General features: G+C 36.7%; 1 protein-coding gene across 3 annotated transcripts in view; it reads left to right on the plus strand.

Annotated features, from left to right (window-relative positions):
* The window catches only part of Prkci (protein kinase C iota), a 53,358-nt gene that overhangs the window by 18,540 nt on the left and 15,321 nt on the right, over positions 1-19,497 (plus strand). For all 3 annotated transcript variants that reach the window (XM_010632384.3, XM_010632383.3, XM_010632382.1), the window contains exons 2-8: positions 77-198; positions 5,313-5,402; positions 6,709-6,759; positions 8,001-8,086; positions 9,897-10,037; positions 12,291-12,345; positions 14,066-14,124. In XM_010632384.3, the coding sequence (XP_010630686.1) occupies positions 84-198; positions 5,313-5,402; positions 6,709-6,759; positions 8,001-8,086; positions 9,897-10,037; positions 12,291-12,345; positions 14,066-14,124 (597 nt within the window). In that variant the 5' untranslated portion in view covers positions 77-83. The remainder of the gene's footprint in view (positions 1-76; positions 199-5,312; positions 5,403-6,708; positions 6,760-8,000; positions 8,087-9,896; positions 10,038-12,290; positions 12,346-14,065; positions 14,125-19,497) is intronic.

Consider the following 19,497-nt stretch of genomic DNA (forward strand, 5'->3'; position numbering starts at 1 on the left):
TTAATGCATTAGCAAAAGAGCTGAAACCCATCAAATTGTCAGAGACTTAAAACTTAAAACCCCTTTTCTTTTTCAGAGATATCATGATAACACATTTTGAACCTTCCATCTCCTTTGAGGGCCTTTGCAGTGAAGTTCGAGACATGTGTTCTTTTGATAATGAACAACTTTTCACCATGAAATGGATAGATGAGGAAGGTGAGTAATAAAGAGAAGGTTGTCTGTGTAAGCATCTGATTTAAGATATTATTCTATTACTTGCTTTCAAAATTTAATAAAAGGGTGAGCACAATGGCTCATACCTGCAAATGCATACTTTGGAAGGCTGAGGCAAGTCCTAAGTTTAAGTCCTGTCTTGCCAGGGCAACTTAGACCCTATCTCAAATAAGTCTAATGCTCTAATTTGCTTATTTCTTTTAATAGTTTTTTTTTTAAAGTAGATTCATTGAAAACAGAACAAGTCTGCTAGTTAACATATGGTTTTGTTACCTCAGAATTCACTATATTGAGTAGTTCTTTACTCAGGGTATTTTTATAGTTTTTTTTGTTTGTTTGTTTGTTTTATTTTGTTTTTTGAGACAGGGTCTCACTGTGTAGTTGAGACTGACCTGAAACTCACTATGTAGCCCAGGCTGGTGTTGAACTCACAACGATCCTCCTGCCTCAGCCTCCCGAGTGCTGGGATTACAGGTGTGCGCCACCACGCCTGGCTTACTCTGGGTATTTTTAAAATGTATATATGTATTTATTTTTATTTACCTATAGTACTAGGAATTGAACTCAGGGCCTTTTCACTGAGCTATATCCCTAACTCTTTTTTAATTTTTTAATTTAAAATTAATATCTCACTAAGTCACAAGTTGCCCAGGCTGGGTTTGAGCCTGCATCTCTCCTTCCTCAGCCTCCCAGAGTGCTGGGATTTCAGGTGTGTGCCACCATGCCTAGCTGTGCTTTTATTTATTTTTTTAACTGAGTAGTGTAACATGGAGGTATTCCATATCATACATATAGAGCTGATGCATTTTCTTTAAAGCCTGGATAAACAACTTAGAGACATTTAGTTTATTTCCAAATATTTACAAGTATAGATAGTATTATCATGAATTTCCTTTTATAAGTGTCATTTGCCCCATAAACAAATCTAGAAAGTAAGCATTGGTAAATAAAAGTATTGACTTAAAAAAATTAACCATTTTAACAATTTTTAAGCATATAGTTCAGTGGTATTAAATACACTTACATTGTTTTGCAACCATTGTCACCATCCATCTCTAGAATATTTTCACTTTTTCAAACTAAAACTTGATACTCATTAAACACTGTCTCTCCACTCCTCTCTTTCCCCAGTGTCTTACAATAACTATTCTACTTTTTGCTTCTGGAAATGTGGAATCATATAATATGTGTCCTTTTGTGACTGGCTTATTTCACATAGCATATGTTCTCAGGCGTTGTCAGTGTTGTTGCATTTGTTAGAATTGCCTGCTTTTTAAAGACCTGTAAGGGCCTGGGATTTAGCTCAGTGGTGTCGGCGCCTGCCTTGCAAGCACAAGGTCCTGAGTTCCATCCCCGTACCAAAAAAATTAAAATTAAAAAATAAAGACTTGTGTATATACACTCCACATTTTGGTTAGCCCTTTTTCCATCAGTGGACAGACTTGGTTGCTTCCCCTCTTGGCTGTTAGGAATAATGCTGCTGTGGACATGAGTGTACAGTACTCCTCTCTTATCTTCAGTTTTGCTTCCATGACTTCAGTTACCCATGATTCATCACAATATGAAAATACTAAATGGAAATTTTTTTGAAGTAAGCAGTTCATGAGTTTTATATTGTATGCTGTTCTAAGTAGTATCATCTTTTTTGTCTAGCATATTCCCTCTGCACTACTCATAGTCACTTAGCAGCTGTCTCAGTTATCAATCAAGTATTACAGTATCTCAGTGCTCATATTTTACTTAGTTCACTTTACTTTCAACTTCATGTGACATTTTGGCCCACACCTGTAATGTCAGCACCCTGGGAGACTAAGGCAGAAGAATCCCAAGTTTGAGCATAGCCTGAGCAATTTAGCAGTTTATTGAGATCCTGTCTCAAAAAGACTTTTGAAAGGTTGTGGGGATTACGGATGTAGCTTAGTGGGAAAGCCCTGAGTTCTATCCCAAGTAGCATAAATAAATAAATAATTTTTAAAGGCTCCAGAAAAAAGCCATAACTTCCTTCTTAACATAATATGGAAAGAAAAGAATCATTCTGAAGCTGCTGAGAGTTTTGATAGAAATAAATTTTATATCCATGGAATTATGAAGGAAAATTAAATTCATGCACATTTTGCTGCTTACTTATCTCTCTCTCCCTTTCTCTCTTTTTTTTGGTACTGGGGATTGAACTCAGGACCTTGTGCTTGCGAGGCATGCAGTGGCATCACTGAGCCAAATTCCCGGCCCTTGCTGCTTATCTCTAACAGCTAAAGTTACAGTATGTGCTTAAGATGGGAAAAGCATTAAATCTATCCTTTTATGTGTAGGAAAACTAAAGTATATCTAGGCTTTGGTACCGTCTGTGGTTTCAGTCATTGACTGTGGGTCTCGGAACACATGCTCCAGGAATAAGGAGGACTTGTATATATATATATTCAAATTCTTACTTTCAGTTCTTTAGGTACATACCCAGAAATCCTGTTTTGTTTATTATGAACCGCCGTACTATTTTGTACAGTCATTGTACCAATTTATAGTCCCACAATCAGGGCACAAGAGTTCTAGATTATTCATATCTTTGCCAACATTTCTTGTTTTCTGTTTTGTTTTTTTTCTCTTTTTGTTTTTAGTAATATCCATTCCAGTAGGTGTGATGTGTTAACTTGTGTTGGTTGGGTTTTTTTGGTTTAATGAGACAGAGTCCCGCTAAACAGTCTAGGACAGCCTTGAACTCATACTCAAATTGGCTTCAAACTCGTGGCAGTCCTCCTGCCTCAGCCTCTGGAGTACTGGGATTAAAGGCATGCACCACCATGCCCAGCTTTAACTTGTGATTGTGATTTGAATTTTTCTAATGATTATGTGCTTACTGGTCATTTTTGTATCTTTGGAGAAATGTCCTTTGTTCATTTTAAAAATCAGGCTCTTAATAGTCTATTTCAATCTGTATCTGTTATAAATAAATGAATCTGATACTTGAAAAATTAAGAGGGTGGAGGGGGAAAAGGGAATTGAATGTGTTATGTACATGCACTCTGAGCTGCAAACATGTACTAATAAAAGTAAAAAAAAAATCAGGCTCTTTTTTGTTATTAAGGTGTAAGAGTTTTAAAGAATATCCTGGTTATCAGTACTTTACCAGATATGATTTACAAATATGTTCTTTCAGTCCAGTGCGTTGTTTTTTCACACTGTTTCTGGTGTGCTTTAATGCACAGACAGCTTTTGGCGGCGAGGCGGGTGGTAGCGGGGATTGAACTCAGGTCCTTGCGCTTGCGAAGCAGGTGTCGAAACCACTGAGCTAAATCCCCAGCCAGACAGCTTTAATTTTGATGTTATCCAATTCATCAGCTTTTTATTTTCTTGAATGTGCCTTTGGTGTCATATCCAAGAAATCATTGCCAAATCCAGTATTATGAAGCTTTTCCCCTATGTTTTTTTCTAAGTCTTGTAGTTTTATTTTTTACATCTAGGTCTGTAATCCATTTGAATTAATTTTTTTTTGTGGTATAAGATAAAAGTGCAGCTTCATTCTTTTACATATGAATATATCTGGAAAATTTTTAAGAAAATTATTAGGTTTTCTTATAGGTTAATAATAGTGTTGTTAAGGAATTTTTATCTAGAGTTATACAGATTTGTTCAGAATTGTAGTGGCAGAGAATAAGTGGGTTACTATAAAGAGAAATCAAGATTTAATATTTTTGAAATCTTCCAAAATTAATAACCAAGAGAGTGATTTTTTCTTTTTAAACAATAGCCAAGTTTATTTGAGAAAGTAAAAGTGAAAAGTATATGCTACATGGGGAAGCAGCATGGCTATTCTGGAAAGTTGCAGCAACTGCGAATGATATTTTAGAAACCTAGACATACACAGAGTTTTTATAAATAGTAGGCAACTATGTCAGATAGTATAGAGACTGACTGAAAAGATGTCATTGATTTCAGCAGCTGTTGTCATGACTGCAGCACTAGCTTTATTGGAGTCTTTTTTTTTTTGAGAAGTGCATGGAATGTAACAGAAAAGTGAGTTATAATCACTTTCAATATCAGCAAAGTTTGTTATAAAAGATTTTAAGTTTATGATTAAACAAATACTAATGAAAAATATAAAGTGAAAAGTCAAAATTCTACCTTTTTCTTTTGCTTCTCTAATCTTACCAATTTCATTGTACAGTTTACTCTTCAAAAGTGTGGCTGCTTGGATGAATGAGTGGGAAATGACTTTTGAGAGGAAGGAAAATGGGAACTGAGGAGGACTAATGAAATAATGCCCAAGAAAATAAAAGGAAGCAGGGATTTGGGAGCCAAGTTGGAGAAAAGAAAAGAAGAACTCTTGTCTTTTAGATGGGGGAAGTATATAACTGAATTTTTCTCTCAGACGGTAGACTGAGTTTTGCTGAGAATGACGAGTTTGGACAGGGTTGGTGGCATCTAGTGTGTCATAATGTTCACAGAACCGCAGGAATGAGCAAAAGAATGACGTAGTGAGTGCCAGCTTGGGGCCCAGCTATGCTCCAATGACTTGTTCATCAGTGAATGTCACTGTCCTTAGACACCTCTTCATGCCGGGGTGACTCACCTCTTTGGTTGGCTAAGGAAAATGTTTCTTACTTTTTCTGTATGTTTCCTACAACTCTGCATTTATGTTTAAAAGCAGCTCAACCAGGACTGTTCTTTAATCTAGAGTACTTTAGTCTTTTCTTTTTCAAGGACACCTTTGAGCAGTCTCTCACATGAAGGGATATTTTGGCAAAATGATTGCATCCATTTCTGAGCAACCACGGTGTGGCACTTCACCATTTTCACTTCTTCTTTTAAAGAAAAATGTAAAGAAACCCTGCCCTTAGCTATACCTATCAGTCACAGAGCAGTGGCAGTTTAAAATGTGGCTGAACAGATTTTTTGCTATGTTTTGAATATACAAGTTACTAATAAAATGGCCTATATGTACTAAATTTGGTATAGAGATGGAAGTTATGTCATCTTCTTCAGAGGCTAAATAAATATCTGTCTTGTCAAATATTTCCCCAAATTTTGTATTATGGAATTTGTTTACTAATCATCACACTTAGAGATTGAAATAATTGAACTTTACTTTTTGTATTTTTTAGGAGACCCGTGTACTGTATCATCTCAGTTGGAGTTAGAAGAAGCCTTTAGGCTTTATGAGCTAAACAAGGATTCTGAACTCTTAATTCATGGTAAAGAAATAATCATTACATACTCTTCTGGGGCTATGAATATTTTTAAAATAATCTTTTATTGTGGACTGTTTTAAGAAAGAATTATGTTCTTTTCTTTATCTCTGTGCCTTATCTTTCCATTATCATGCTTATTTAGTAGTTTCTCAGTTTGCTTCTTATAGTCTTAGGGAATTTGTTACCTGTGTGTGCCTTCTCAGTTAGTAAAGTGTGGTCTCCCAGCAAGTTTAAGATAGTTTGTTGAGGTCCTTTTTTTTTTTTTTTTTTTTTTTTAGAGCTCAAACTCGGGTCCTTGTGCTTGCGAGGCAGGCAGCAGAACCACTGAGCTAAATCCCCTGCCTCTGTTGAGGTCCTAAGAGAGCTTTAGAAGTCATCTATTTTTCTCATGACCTTTTGCTAGTATAAAATTACAACAAATTCTTTAAAAAATGATTGATCAATGGTATTAAACAGTCTTATGTTTTATTACTTTGATATTATGTCCAACATCTATTTTCAGAAGTTAATTTATATTTCAGTTTTTTCAGTTTTGGTACTGGGGATCGAACTTGGGCCCTTGCGCTTGCAAGGCAGGTGGCAGGTGGCAGAACCACTGAGCCAAATCCCTAGCCCCAAAAGTACATAGTATTAAAAAATGCTTCCTGTACTGTTATTAACTGTTCTTTAGAACATTACAGACTGTAATTGGTATCTAGTTACTGTTTTTTTGGTACTGGGGATCAAACTCAGGACCTGGCACTTGCGAGACAGGTGGCAGAACCACTGAACTAAATCCCCAGCCCTTAACTAGTTATTCATAAGTGTGCTGTTACTTTTTATTCTGCGTCATTATAAACATGGGTGATTTAGTATGTTTATAAATTTATAGCTCCTAGTATAAACTTATATAGTTGGATTTTTGGTATAGTTTCTAGAGTTAATTTTTTCCTGAATTTAATATACATCTTTTAAAAGCTCTAATATTGTGTTTCATTATTTTTATATTTTTGTAATTTAATTTTAATTTTTCATTGTGGCACAATTGTCAGTACAAATATTTAAGTAAATAGTTAATTTTAAAAGCAGAAAAACAATGATAAGTAACAAAGGTCTAGAATTAGTAATTTGAATTTCTAATACATTGTTTATAGATATATTTGTTGTCATAAAAATTTCTATGTCCTTGGTAAAATGGATCCCTATAACAAATAATGCTAACCATTATCTTGTTAATTATCTTGTTTCAGTAGAGAGATTTGGTTTTTGGGGGTTTGGTTTTAATTCTTTATAATTTATATGTTCTAAAAATGGTGTGTTTTATTTTTAGTATTCCCTTGTGTACCAGAACGTCCTGGAATGCCTTGTCCAGGGGAAGATAGTGAGTATTTATATACTTTATACCTTTGAAAAGTTGTGCATCAGGCATGGTGATACCTCCATATAATCCTAGCAGCTCCTAGCTGCTGAGGAGGCTGAGGCAAGAAGATAGCAAATTTGAGGCCAGCTAGGGCAATTTAGTAAACGCTATCTCAAAATAAATATGGGCAGATGATATAGTTCAGTATACACCCTGGGCTTAATCCCCAGTACTGTCTTTTTAAAAAAATGTTATGTTGGGCCAGGGATTTAGCTCAGTGGCACCGCGCCTGCCTTGCAACTGCAAGGTCCTAAGTTTGATCTCTGGTACCACACACACACACACACACACACACAAAAGTTATGTAATGACAAATGTGTGGGAAAGGTCCTAAGTTTTCTCTGGTACCACACACACACACACACACACACACAAAAGTTATGTAATGACAAATGTGGGGGGGGCCAGTTATAGAACATTTAATTTATTTGATATCTTTTTCAATTTTTCAGTCTAATTTCTTTTTTCTTTTGTTTGAGACAAAGTCTTACCATGTAGTCCAGGTTAGTCTTGAACTCACTATGTAGCCCAGCTGCCCTTGAACTTGTGATCCTACTGCCTCACCCTCCCCAGTGCCTGTGAGTACAGGTGTGCATCACCACCATGCCTGGCTACAGTTTTAATTTCATATATACTAGTAACTCCTTAAACTATACTTTTGCCAGGTGAAATTCAGATAGTTCCAATTTACATAATTATCTGTTGTATATATGAAAGGAAAGTTAAGTTAATTGTAATCATGTGGCTTTGATTTTGGAAATTTTCCTGATATCTGCATTTTTACTTCCAAATGATTCTGGGGAAAAAAAAAATACATGTGTATTTTTGTAGTGGGGAAAGCAAATATGACAAAACATTAATATTTGATAAAGCCAGGGAAACATTGCAGATATTTATTCTTTCAGCTTTTTTGTGGGCTTAAGTTTTGGGGAAGTTCTGATGATTTAGCTCAGTGGCACCATGCTTGCCTCATAAGCGCAAGGTCCTGAGTTCAATCCCTGGTACCTCCCCAAAAAATGTTTTTGGGGAAAATTGTTTACAAAGAAAAGCAGTACTAGTTAGACAGACATCTATTTATTTTGGGGTTTTGTCATCATTTTTTTCCTCACAATGATTATTATGAAAAGAATCAGACTTAATTATAAAGTGACTTACACTTGCTTTTTTTGCCTTTGTTTTTAAAATTTTTAATCTCTCTTCAGAATCTATCTACCGCAGAGGTGCACGCCGCTGGAGAAAGCTTTATTGTGCAAATGGCCATACTTTTCAAGCCAAACGTTTCAACAGGGTAAATGTAGTTTGTGGAATAATGATAATATATCTTTTTGTTTGTTTTTTGATTTCTGTTAGGAGAGAAAGTTGACTTTGTTATTGTCTTGTTTATATCCTTTTTAAGAAATAAGTAGCAAAGCCTTACAGTCCAGGTTTTCCTGGAACAGCTTGCTTATTTTTTATTTTTGTTTTGTTTTGTTTTATTTTATTAAAGGCTAGGATCTAGCTTAGGGCCTTGCACTTGCTAGGCAAGTGCTCTACCTCTTAGTTACATGCCCAACCCCTTTTATTCTTAAATATGTACCAAATTGGATAATTAATTGTACAGATACCTAGCTATAAGAAAACTCAATGTTTATTTGGGCATGTGGTGCACACACCTCTAATCCTAGCACTTGGAAGTGAGTTAGGGCGATAATGAGTTTGAGGTCTGCTTGGGCTACACAGTGAGTTCAAGGCCAGCCTAAACTATACAGCAAGACTCTGTCTCATAAAACAAAACAGAACACTGAACTTTTTTTTTTTGGTACCAGGGATCGAACTCAGGACCTTGTGCTTGCTAGGCAGGTGGCAGAACCATTGAGCTAAATCTCCAGGCCAGAAAACTGAACTTTAAAAAAAGTTTTAAATATCATTTAAGGCAGCCAGGAAATTCAGCAAGTTTTATATTGCAATTACTTTTCCCTGTTTAGAAAATAATAACAAACACTTAGCTAGCTTTTACTATGTATCTGCCTGTTTTCCAGATGCTTACATATATTGACTCATTTAATCTTTACAGCACCCCTATATATTCCATTTATAGATGAGAAAAATGAAGGGGAGGGCAGTTAAATAACTTGCTCAAGATACACAACTAGTAAGTAGCAGAGCTGAGGTTTGAAAGCAGCCAGTCTGTATCCAGGACTCCATGCTTTTAACTTCTTTTGTTATCTACAGATTTATGGACTTCTAAAATTAATGTCATGTCCTAAATTCAGTAATATAAATAGAAATAAATAAAAAGAATTGTTGTCAAACTCTTAGTAGCACTAAAATTTAAATGAAACAAAAATGAGAGTCACCTTAGATGTTGCTCCTAAGAAAGCAGGGCTTTAGTTTGATCTCTAAACACTATGGAAGGTTGTATGTTTTTCAAGTTTAATTCATTCATCTTTTCTGTTTTCGTTCCTGTGAATTTAATTATATGAAGATGGATATTTCTTAAACACAATAACAAAAAGCAACATAATTATAAATTTTGCTGTGCTGTTTATTTATGTATTATTTTTTTGAGAGAGAGGGTCTCACTGTGTAGCTCAGGCTGGCCTTGAACTCACTGTGTAACTCAGGCTGGCCTCAAACTCAAAACAATCCTCCTGCCTCAGCCTCCTGAGTGCTGGGATTACAGGCATGCCCAGCTGCTGTGTCTTTAAAACAAACCTTTTTTTACCTACTGACCTTCACAGCTTTTGAAAAATCATGTATGAGGAAGTTGGGGTTTTTGTTTTTGCCCATGGGCTAGCAGTTGACAGTAGGATGAAGGGAACTGAGTTGGAGAAGAAAGCCAGTTATGTTCATTGTTTCATGAATAAACTGTTGGAAGATGATTGTGATTTTTATTTTTTAATAAAATACTCTTGAAAGCCGGGCGTGTTGGCTCACGCCTGTAATCCCAGCACTCGGGAGGTTGAGACAGGAGGATCGCTGGGAGTTCGAGACCAGCCTGGGCTACATATTTAGTTCCAAGTCAGACTCAACTATCTAGTGAGACCCTGTCTCAAAAGACCAAAAAAAAAAAAAAAAAAAAAAAAAAAAAAAAAAAACTCTTGAATTACTTTTTTCAGCGTGCTCATTGTGCTATCTGCACAGACAGAATATGGGGACTTGGACGCCAAGGATATAAGTGTATCAACTGTAAACTCTTGGTTCATAAGAAGTGCCACAAACTTGTCACAATTGAATGTGGGCGACATTCTTTGCCACCGGTAAGACAGAGTTATCTTTCTATTTTTTTTGTTACTGGGGGTTGGGAACTTGTGCTTATAAGGCAGGCGGTGGCACCACTGAGCTAAATCTCTGGCCCCAGAGTTGGCTTTTTGTTTGTTTTTAGTATAGCATGCTTTTTAAAAACTATAGCATACTAAAACAAGGTTAAAATATGCAGATGATAAGAAACTACATCTCAAAATACAGTTAAAGATTATGGGTAGGAATACCTAACATATTGTGAACTTCAGAACTTTTAAAATAACTATATGATATTTGTTTGTAGAAGATAGTTAACTTCTGTGTTTGACATGCTATAAAATCTTCTGGTCTAGAAGTTGAAGATATAAGGCAAATCATTTAAGGGTTTTTTTTTTTCCTTCTTCAAGTTAAACTCAATCATTAGTTTATCACTCCTATTATTCTAGCATCTATCCTAAGCAGGTTAGAAGAGTCAGAATTTTCATGTTAGTATTTAAAGTGTGAGTTCGCTGGGCAGAAAAGCATTTTAAATTTTGATTTGCACTTCCTGTTCTAAATATGTAATTAAAGCATACTATAGAGAATATAGGTGAATAAAGAAAAATATTAAGGAAAAAATCTATATAAATTAGAGCATGTGAAGATACTATCATTTGCTGTATATTCTTTTAGAACTTTTTCAGTCAAGTTTATATCTAATTTTTGTATATGGAAAAATATAAATATATGATAATAGGTAGGACAGTATAATTAGCTGGGTAAATGTTCCTACCCTCTTTCAATACTTAAAACTCATGATCAGTCTTATTTTCATCTATTCTCCAACCTACTTAAACTCTCCTCAATACTATTTCTAAATATACTTCAGCATATACCTCTAAAAGATAGGGACCCTTATAAAATACAACTTTAAAAACAAATTTATTATATTAAATATCCATCCAGATAGTGTTCAGAATTTCACATGTCCCGTAAATGTTTAATTTTGGTTTAGTTTTCATGATGAGTCAGATTTCAAATTACAATTGAATGATATGTCTTAGATATTTTTTAATTTACTGGTTCCTCTTTTCTCCCCTTCCTTCTCCCCCTACTTATAATCTTTTCGTAGAAAAGTGTTAATCCCACCAGAAAGCCCATATTTGTGTTTTTACATACTTTTTAACAAAAATGAGGTCAGATGCGTCCTGTTTTCTAACTCATTTTTCCTACAGAACAATGTAATTGGCCTTTTTATATCTATATCTCTCACCATCAATTGTAGCATATTAGTTTGTTATGTCTTTACCATAATTTCCTATTTCTTGTGATTGAGAAGCCCTAAATTTTTCTACAAAGAAAATCATAATAAACTTCTTGGTATCTAAATTTTATTTCCTGAAGGATCCAGAAGTAGAGTTATTAAGTTAAAGGATATGCATTTTTTTAAAATGTCAGTACATCTTTCTGTTTTTGGACCTTTGTGAAAGTAGATTATTACCAAAGTTGGCTCTTTGGTATTAGGATTATTTAGCTAGTTCATAATTTAGTGAAGGAGAAAAAGTTCCAGTTTTAAGGAAAACCAGGAAGCTAGAAGATATGTTTATTGAAGTTACTGTTGATAACTTGAGTATTCTTAGGTGATCCAGTGATTTGCACATTCATACATGTAGAAACAGAGGGGCAGAGTGATGATTGCACTGATGTCAGGATGGGGATTGAATCCATTTAAAAATCCACAAGCATAATTGTGAGCCTGTCGTTAAGGCAGTCTTAAGACAGTAACTGTATCTAATGCTCTTAAGTTTATTTCTTCTTGCAGATATTCATTAAACTTGAATTTAAGCTTAGGTGAATTGCTAACAATTATAGGGCCTTGTTTTGTTTTGTTTGCAGTGCTGGGAATCAAAGCCAGGGTCTTGTGCATGGTAGGCAAGTGCTCTACCACTGAGCCACATCCCTGGCTCCAACAGTTTTGGTATGAATTAGCGTTGCTGCTGAGAGGCAGCTATTTGGTTACATCATTTTCTAGGAAGAATTCCTTTATGTTTTAAGGACCATTGACATCTTTGAAAATACTCAGTAAAATGGGAAACCTGTAAAATATTGCATACAATTCTAAGGGACTTCTAAATATCCTGAATTGTATCTCTGGGCTTTAGCAAAGAACTGATGTTCTAGAGATTTTTTTTAACTATTCAGTGTCACTGAAATAGTGTTTCTGGATGTACTGCAGTATCGTGATCTAAGTAGAATCTACTAAGTTGCTGTGTCTTTGGAAATCTTTGTAGGAACCCATGATGCCAATGGATCAGTCATCCATGCATTCAGACCATGGACAGACAGGTGAGAATGAGGCTGGCATAAACCATTGTTTTTTACAAAGTAGCATTTAAAGATTTCTTTCATGGCCAGGGATTTAGCTCAGTGGTGCTGTGCCTATCTGGCAAATGCAAAGTCTTAGGTTTGATTCCAGTACCATAAAATAAAATAAAGACTTCTTTTACCTAAATTTAAAAACATTAACATTCTCCCTATTAAAAGTAGGGAAGCATATTTTATGATAGTAAGATTAGTTGTGGTATTTGGCTTTTTTTTTTTTTTTTTTTTTTTGGACGGGGTCTCACTATGTAGTTGAGACTGACCTGGAACTCACTGTGTAGTCCAGTCTGGTCTTGATACTCCTGCCTCAGCCTCCCGAGTGCTGGGATTACAGTTATGCGCTACCATGCCTGACTACCTTTGGCATTTTAAAAAGATATCTGTGTAAATTAATTTTTTAAAAAACTTTATAAATCTCTTTTGAGACCATTTGAAATGCAACAAACCTCGTTTCTTTTTCACAGTGAATAAATATAAAACTGAGGGCTGGGGATTTAGCACAGTGGTGCCACCACCTGCCTTGCAAGTGCAAGGTCCTAAGTTTGATCCCCGGTACCTAAATAAATAAATAAATAAATAAAATTGATTTTGTGGGCCACGTTGATTGTGTTGAAGTGACCTGTTTTTATTCAAAGACTTATTATCAAGTAGAAATTATGTAAAAGATACAGCCCAAGAACCCCCCCACCAATGTGTGTGCATTCAAATGTTAAATCAGAACAAAACCTTAAGCATGTATCTGGGAAATTTGGGGAGCATTTAAAAGGGATAGAAGAGCCTGATCTATTCAGAGTTGAATCAAGAAGGGGAAAACAGGAGTTTTTCTAGAAGGACAAAATGCAGACTCTTGGTCATGGAAGATGCTTCAAAAGCCTGAAGCTATAGAATATAGCCCCCTTTTTTGTCCTAATTAGCTTTATGGACTAGAAGTCTCATGCTTGTCATACTACCCCCCCACAGCCCCGTACTTGGGATTAAATTTAGGACCTTGTGCTTGCAAGGCAGGTGCAGCGCCACTGAGCTAAATCCCCAGCCCATGCTTGTCATTTCTTAATTGACCTGTGTGGTATTCAGAAACATTTGAGTACGAAAGAGTGAGACATGAAAGCCATAGGCCTTCTATCGCTGTGAGGGTATATAAAGAAGGATTTATGGAAAGAAGTATTTGATTAATTTATAAGGAAGTTAAATGTTTAAAAAAATAGAAAAATATTTATTAAAAGCCAGTACCTAGCTACCAGGTTTGTACTTGCTGGGTTTTTTTTTTTTTTTTTTTTTGAGACAGGGTTTCATTATGTAGTTGAGACTGACCTGGAACTCACTATGTAGCCCAGGCTGGTCCCGATCCTCCTGCCTCAGCCTCCCGAGTGCTGGGATTACAGGTGTGGGCCACCACGCCCGGCTCATACTTGCTCTTTTTAACCTCACTAGACTTTAGGATTTGACTCTTAAGATTATATATATGTTTACACACACACACACACACACACACATATGTGAGTATTGGTTTATATAAGTATGTATATGTTTCTATATATATGTTAGGCATTATATAGTGAAAACTTACTCAGAAGTAAAGCTTAAAAAAAATAAAAAGTTTTGTGTCAGATCATTAATTGATGATTTTTTTTTTTTTTTTTTTTTTTTTTTTTTTAGTCTTTGATATTTGGCATTGGATTTTTAGTAATTCCTTATAATCCTTCAAGTCATGAGAGTTTGGACCAAGTTGGTGAAGAAAAGGAGGTAAGTGTTTTACTTTATAGTATATTGTTAGGTGGTTTTTTGTTTGTTTATTTTTCAGAGTGGTGGGGGTTAAACCCAGGGCCATTGCACATGCTAGCCATGTGCTCTGTCACTGAGTTACACACTACCCTGTCATCAGCTTTTCAGTAAGATGTAACAGTTTGGAAATAAGACTTGCTTAGAGTTTTAGATCATAATGGTAATACAGGAATTATTTTTAATGCTTTAAGTTTTATTCTGATTTAAGTAATTAAATTACTAATTTAATTTAAATTAGGAAATGATTTTGTAGGAAAACTTAGGATAATATATAACTTATTTATGATAGCATAATATAATGTATTAGTAATACCATTTAGAATACTTGGTAATGCTGTTTAAAATATATTGTAGGGCTAGGGATTTAGCTCAGTGGTACCACACCCATCTTGCATGCACAAGGTCCTAAGTTCAATCCTTGGTACCGGGAAAAAAAAAGTTAAAATATATTGTAGACCCTACCATGTTGTATGCTCATTGCTTATTTAAAGTACAAATGATAAAGTGTCTTTAACTGCCATTTTTTTCTATTAAGCATTTTATTAGTTTTAAAGCAAAGTATATCTGTAATTAAAAGTATCTACTTGGGCATGGTGAGATGTATTTGTGATCCTAGCTACTCCAAAGGTTGGGCCAGGAGTTTGAGGCCTGCCTGGGCAACTTAGTGAGATCGTATCTCAGAAGTCTTAAAGGAAAGGAGAAAAACATAGTGAGAGTTCATGCCTTACTCTACTTTCAGTTTGCCTTCATAGAGGCAGTTTTTTAGCCATTTCCATTTGCTTCGATAGTACTTATATCTCTGTTTTCAGTTTTCAAATTTATGTATTTCTGGCCATGAAAGATTAGCGTACACTCCTTTGTCCTTTTTCTATCCCTTTCCAGTGTTTGATAGGTGTACAGATGGCGATCAAAGTACGTAGTACATGCTTACTTTTTTTCAAGTTTATTATAGTAAAAGATGCATTGCCATTAATCCTCGAATATTCCCACTTACTTTGATCACACTTGCTGAAACAGTTTTGGAAGTCCTCTTTTGTGAATGTCTTTATGAGATACTATTTTAAAAATACAGTGAATGCTGTAGCTGAGTACCATCCGGTGGAAAAACAGGCTTGTAAAAACATAGCGGTGTGTTCTCATTCACCAGATCTGACATTGTGTAACTTCTGGCCCTTCCACAAGGCATAAATGACCAGCAAAGGTAAATATTTGAATTGATTCAGGACATTGAGGCAGCCATCACAGTGCCATTAAAGGCACTCATGAAAGAGGACTTCCAGAAGTACTTGAGAAAGTGGCAGGAATAGTAGAATAAATGTGTTTGAAGCAAGGAGTGGTACTTTGAGAGAGATTAATGGCAGTGTGCCTTTTACTATAATAAATTTTCAGAAAAACTTTGAGCATTCACCATATTTGTTTTTAATCACACCTCATGTTTTGCTCTTCTTTTAATTACTTTTTTTTTTTTTTTTTTTTTTTTTACCCCCCTTTTTTTTGTTCTTTTTTTTATTTTTTTTTTTTTTTTTTTTTTTTTTGGTACTGGGGATTGAACTCAGGCCCTATGCTTGTGAGGCAGACAGTGGAACCACTGAGCCAAATCCCCGGCCCCTCTTGATTACTTATGGAAAAACCTAATTTTTATTATGGAAAATTTTAAACATAGAAAAAGTAGTCAGAATAGTAAAAAATTCTTTATTCATTATTCACTTAAAATAATTACCAGTACATGATCACTTCCTTTACTCTTGAATTATTTATAAGCACATCTACTGGTCATGCCAAGCATGGTGGCACATACCTGTAATCCCAGCACTTGGGAGGCTGAGGCAGGAGGATCGCTGTGAGTTCAAGATCAGCCTGAAATACATAGTGAGTTCCAAGGCAGTCTCAACTACATAGTGAGACCCTGTCTCAAAAAAAAAAAAAATTGTAGAAATACAAGTAGAAGAGTGTACATGTCATGAGTATTTAGCTAAACGAATTCTCACAAAGTGAGCACCATGCAATGATGACTTGGATCAAGAAATATGATGTGCATTTTCCCAGAAACTTATCTTGTGCCTTTTCCCAGTCATTAGCACTCCCTTCTTTTCTAAAAGTAACCACTATCCTAACACTGCGCATCAATTTTGTTGTTGTTGTTCACACTTCATACAAATAGATTCATACAATATGTATGATTTTTGTGTGGTTACTTTTATGCAGATTGTGTCTGTGAAACTCACCCATATTTCAAACAGCAGTATTTCATTTATTTTTACTATTGTTTCAATTTATTTTATACTACTGTTGATTCCCCCTCCTAGATTGGAAATATTATGAAATACTGCTATGAATGTGGTTTTGTATAAATACATAAGCATTTCTACTAGGTATGTATTTTGGTGTATATCTGGATATCTCCTCAAAACCTCATACACTCATAGGTGGACCTTTGGGGAGATGATCAGATCATGGACACATGATACTCATCAGTGTGTTATTCCACTGATGATTTATAGCTGAATGTGATTTGGTAGGCAATGCCTGGTTGGACACTAAGAGTGTGGCCTATGAGAGTCTTATCTCCCTCCTCCTTGGTTACTCTACTCCTGCCTGCCATACCCCTCTGCCATGTCACCCTGCTTTGGAGTCAGCCAACTGTAGACTGATAGCTCTACAGACTGTTAGCCAAAATAGACCTTTCCTTAATTTGTGGGTGCCAGTTATTTTGTCCCAGCAACTAAGCAAGTAAGGCAGATTTTGGTGCCAGAAAAGTGGGTTGTTGCTGTGAACCTATCTGACCATTTAGTTTAGAAGCTGTTGGAACTGCCTTGTAGGAGGAGATTGGAAAGATTTGGAGATGCTGGTTGGAGAAGCAACTCTTCAGAATGCTGTAAGCCAAGCTTGATGCGAGATTCTGGTTAGACTCAGAAGACCGGAATGTTGGCAGTAATGCCACTGGGTAAAGACCGAACTCAAAAGGTTACAGTTGGGAAGAACAACTCCACTGACAGTTGAACTCTCCGCCGTGTGTGTTGTGCTCTGCTAGAAAATTTGTTTGCATTTTGCTCATGACCTGAGACTTTATGGGAGACTGAAATTAAGGGTGGTGGACTAATTAATCCAGTGGAGGAAATTCAAGGCAGATAAACACTCAGGCTGTGACTTTTAGCCAGCTCTCTGCTGTGAATCAAGAACAAAAGAGACTAAAAGAATAATTTTAAAAGTTTGAAGTTTGGCTAGAAAGGAAGCACCTATAAAGTTAGGCCCTGCAAAGATGGAGCAGAGAACTTGATTGCTAAAAAGAAACCAGGTATACAGGACAATAGGAAAAAAAAAAATGCCTTGAGGGAGTAAGAGAAACCCACAAAGCTCTATCCTTTGCATGCCCAAAATTGCAAAGGTGACTTTATTTTGAGAAGAGAGCCTCAGGGCACAATGGCCACCTAGGGAATTTGTTCCTTTGGCTTAGAGTTATAGTACCACAGCCATCTACACATTTAGAGACCTCAACGGCCCAAAGAAAGCCTGGCTACTGCTCCAGTGGCAGCAGAACTTGGCATCACCTAGTATCTGTTTTATGCATATACAGGATGCAAGAGTTGTGGTGTCAGGGAGACTTCCACCCAAATTTCAGAAGACCCTGGAAGGCCAGGCAGTGAGCCCCTGAGAGGGCAGTGTGTGAAGCTTTTTGTTGTTTGTTTGGTTTTTGCTTTTTTTTTTGGTACTGGGGATTGAACTCAGGTCCTTGCGCTTGCAAGGCAGGCCACCGAACCGCTGAGCTGAATCCCCAGCCCGTTTTTTTGGTTTTTTGAGACAGGGTCTCACTATGTAGTTGAGACTGACCTGGAACTCAATGTGTAGCTCAGGCTGGTCTTGAACTCACAGTGATCCTCCTGCCTCAGCCTCCTGAATGCCGGGATTACAAGCATGCGCCACCACTCCCGGCTAGTGTGTGAAGCTTTGAAAGAGAAACAGAAAGTGCAGTGGAGACCCCAAGATGTTGGAAAAGCTAGGAATGAGGACCATTTGAGAAAAGCTGCAAAGAGTGAGCAAACCAGCCCACAACTGAACCCATGAGGGCTACAACCACCATCGGCAATGCTGGAGGAGCAGGGCTGTTCTAGCCTGTGGAGTTGCTATCTTGCCACAGATTGCCCCAGGTGCTGGCCATGGAACAAGGTTTAATCTTTGCCCTGCTGGATTTCGGTCTTGCTCTGGACCCATTCCTTTCTTTCAATTTTTTCTTGTTGTTTTGGGTTTTGTTTGTTTGTTTGTTTTTCTTTTTAAAAACAGGTCTCACTTTATAGTTGAGGCTGGCCTTGATCTCAGTGTGTGGCCCTGGCTGCCCTCATACTCTGAGTAATCCTCCTGCCTCAGTCTCCTGAGTGCTGAGGGGATTATGGGGGTGTGCCACAACATCTGGTGGTCGCATTCTTTTCCAGCCCCTACCTTATGATATGGGAATGTTTGTCCTGTGTCCTTGTATGTTCGAGTATTTAACTCACAGGGGCTTGGAGCTTAGAGTTTTCCTTAAACCTGAGAGGAAACTTTGGAGTTTGACTTTTCAGTAGTACTGAAATTGTTAGGACTCGGGCCACTCTTAGTGATGAACTAAATTTTGTATAGAGAAGTACATGAGGCTTGGTGGAATTTTTTTTTTTTTTTTTTTTGAGACAGGGTCTTACTGTACACTTCATACTGGCCTTGAAGGTCACTATGTAGCCCAAGCTGGCCTCAAACTTGTGGAGATCCTCCTTCCTCTGCCTCTGGAGTGTGGGATTACCAGCGTGCACCACCACGCTCGGCCTTAAGGGTGGAATGTTACATTTGTATCTAGATGTCTCCCCCAAAGCCTCGTGTGCCCATAGATGGGGCTTTTGGAAGGTTATTGATTATGAAAGAATACTTACCATTGCATTAGTCCACTGGTGGCTTTGTAACTAAATGTGATATCGGGAGGTGAAGCCTGATTGGAGGAGGTGAGTCTCAGGGGCGTGGCCTGGAAAGGTATATCTCCCTCCTTCCTCTCACTCTGCTTCTTAGCTGCTATTCCGAGAGCTGTTTCTCTTCAGCCATGCCCTTCTGCCATGTCTCCTGCCTTAGAGCCAGACTGGAACCTCTGCAAACTGTGAGCCAAGATTAACCTCTCTTTCCTTAAGTTATGGGTGTCAGGTATTTTGACCCAGCAACAAAGAAAGTAACCAAGACAATGTATAACTAGTAGTTGCTGAGTTTTATGTAAAGTCAACTTTAGTAGATAATGCAAGTTTCTGTTTGTATCAATTTATGCTTTGACCAGTAATTGAGAGCACTGTGTCCTCCACATAAGTCTCTTTAATTTTAGCCAAG

The sequence above is a fragment of the Fukomys damarensis genome, unplaced genomic scaffold, assembly GCF_012274545.1.
Source record: "Fukomys damarensis isolate Sample0158 unplaced genomic scaffold, DMR_v1.0_HiC HiC_scaffold_12, whole genome shotgun sequence".
NCBI lineage: Eukaryota > Metazoa > Chordata > Mammalia > Rodentia > Bathyergidae > Fukomys > Fukomys damarensis.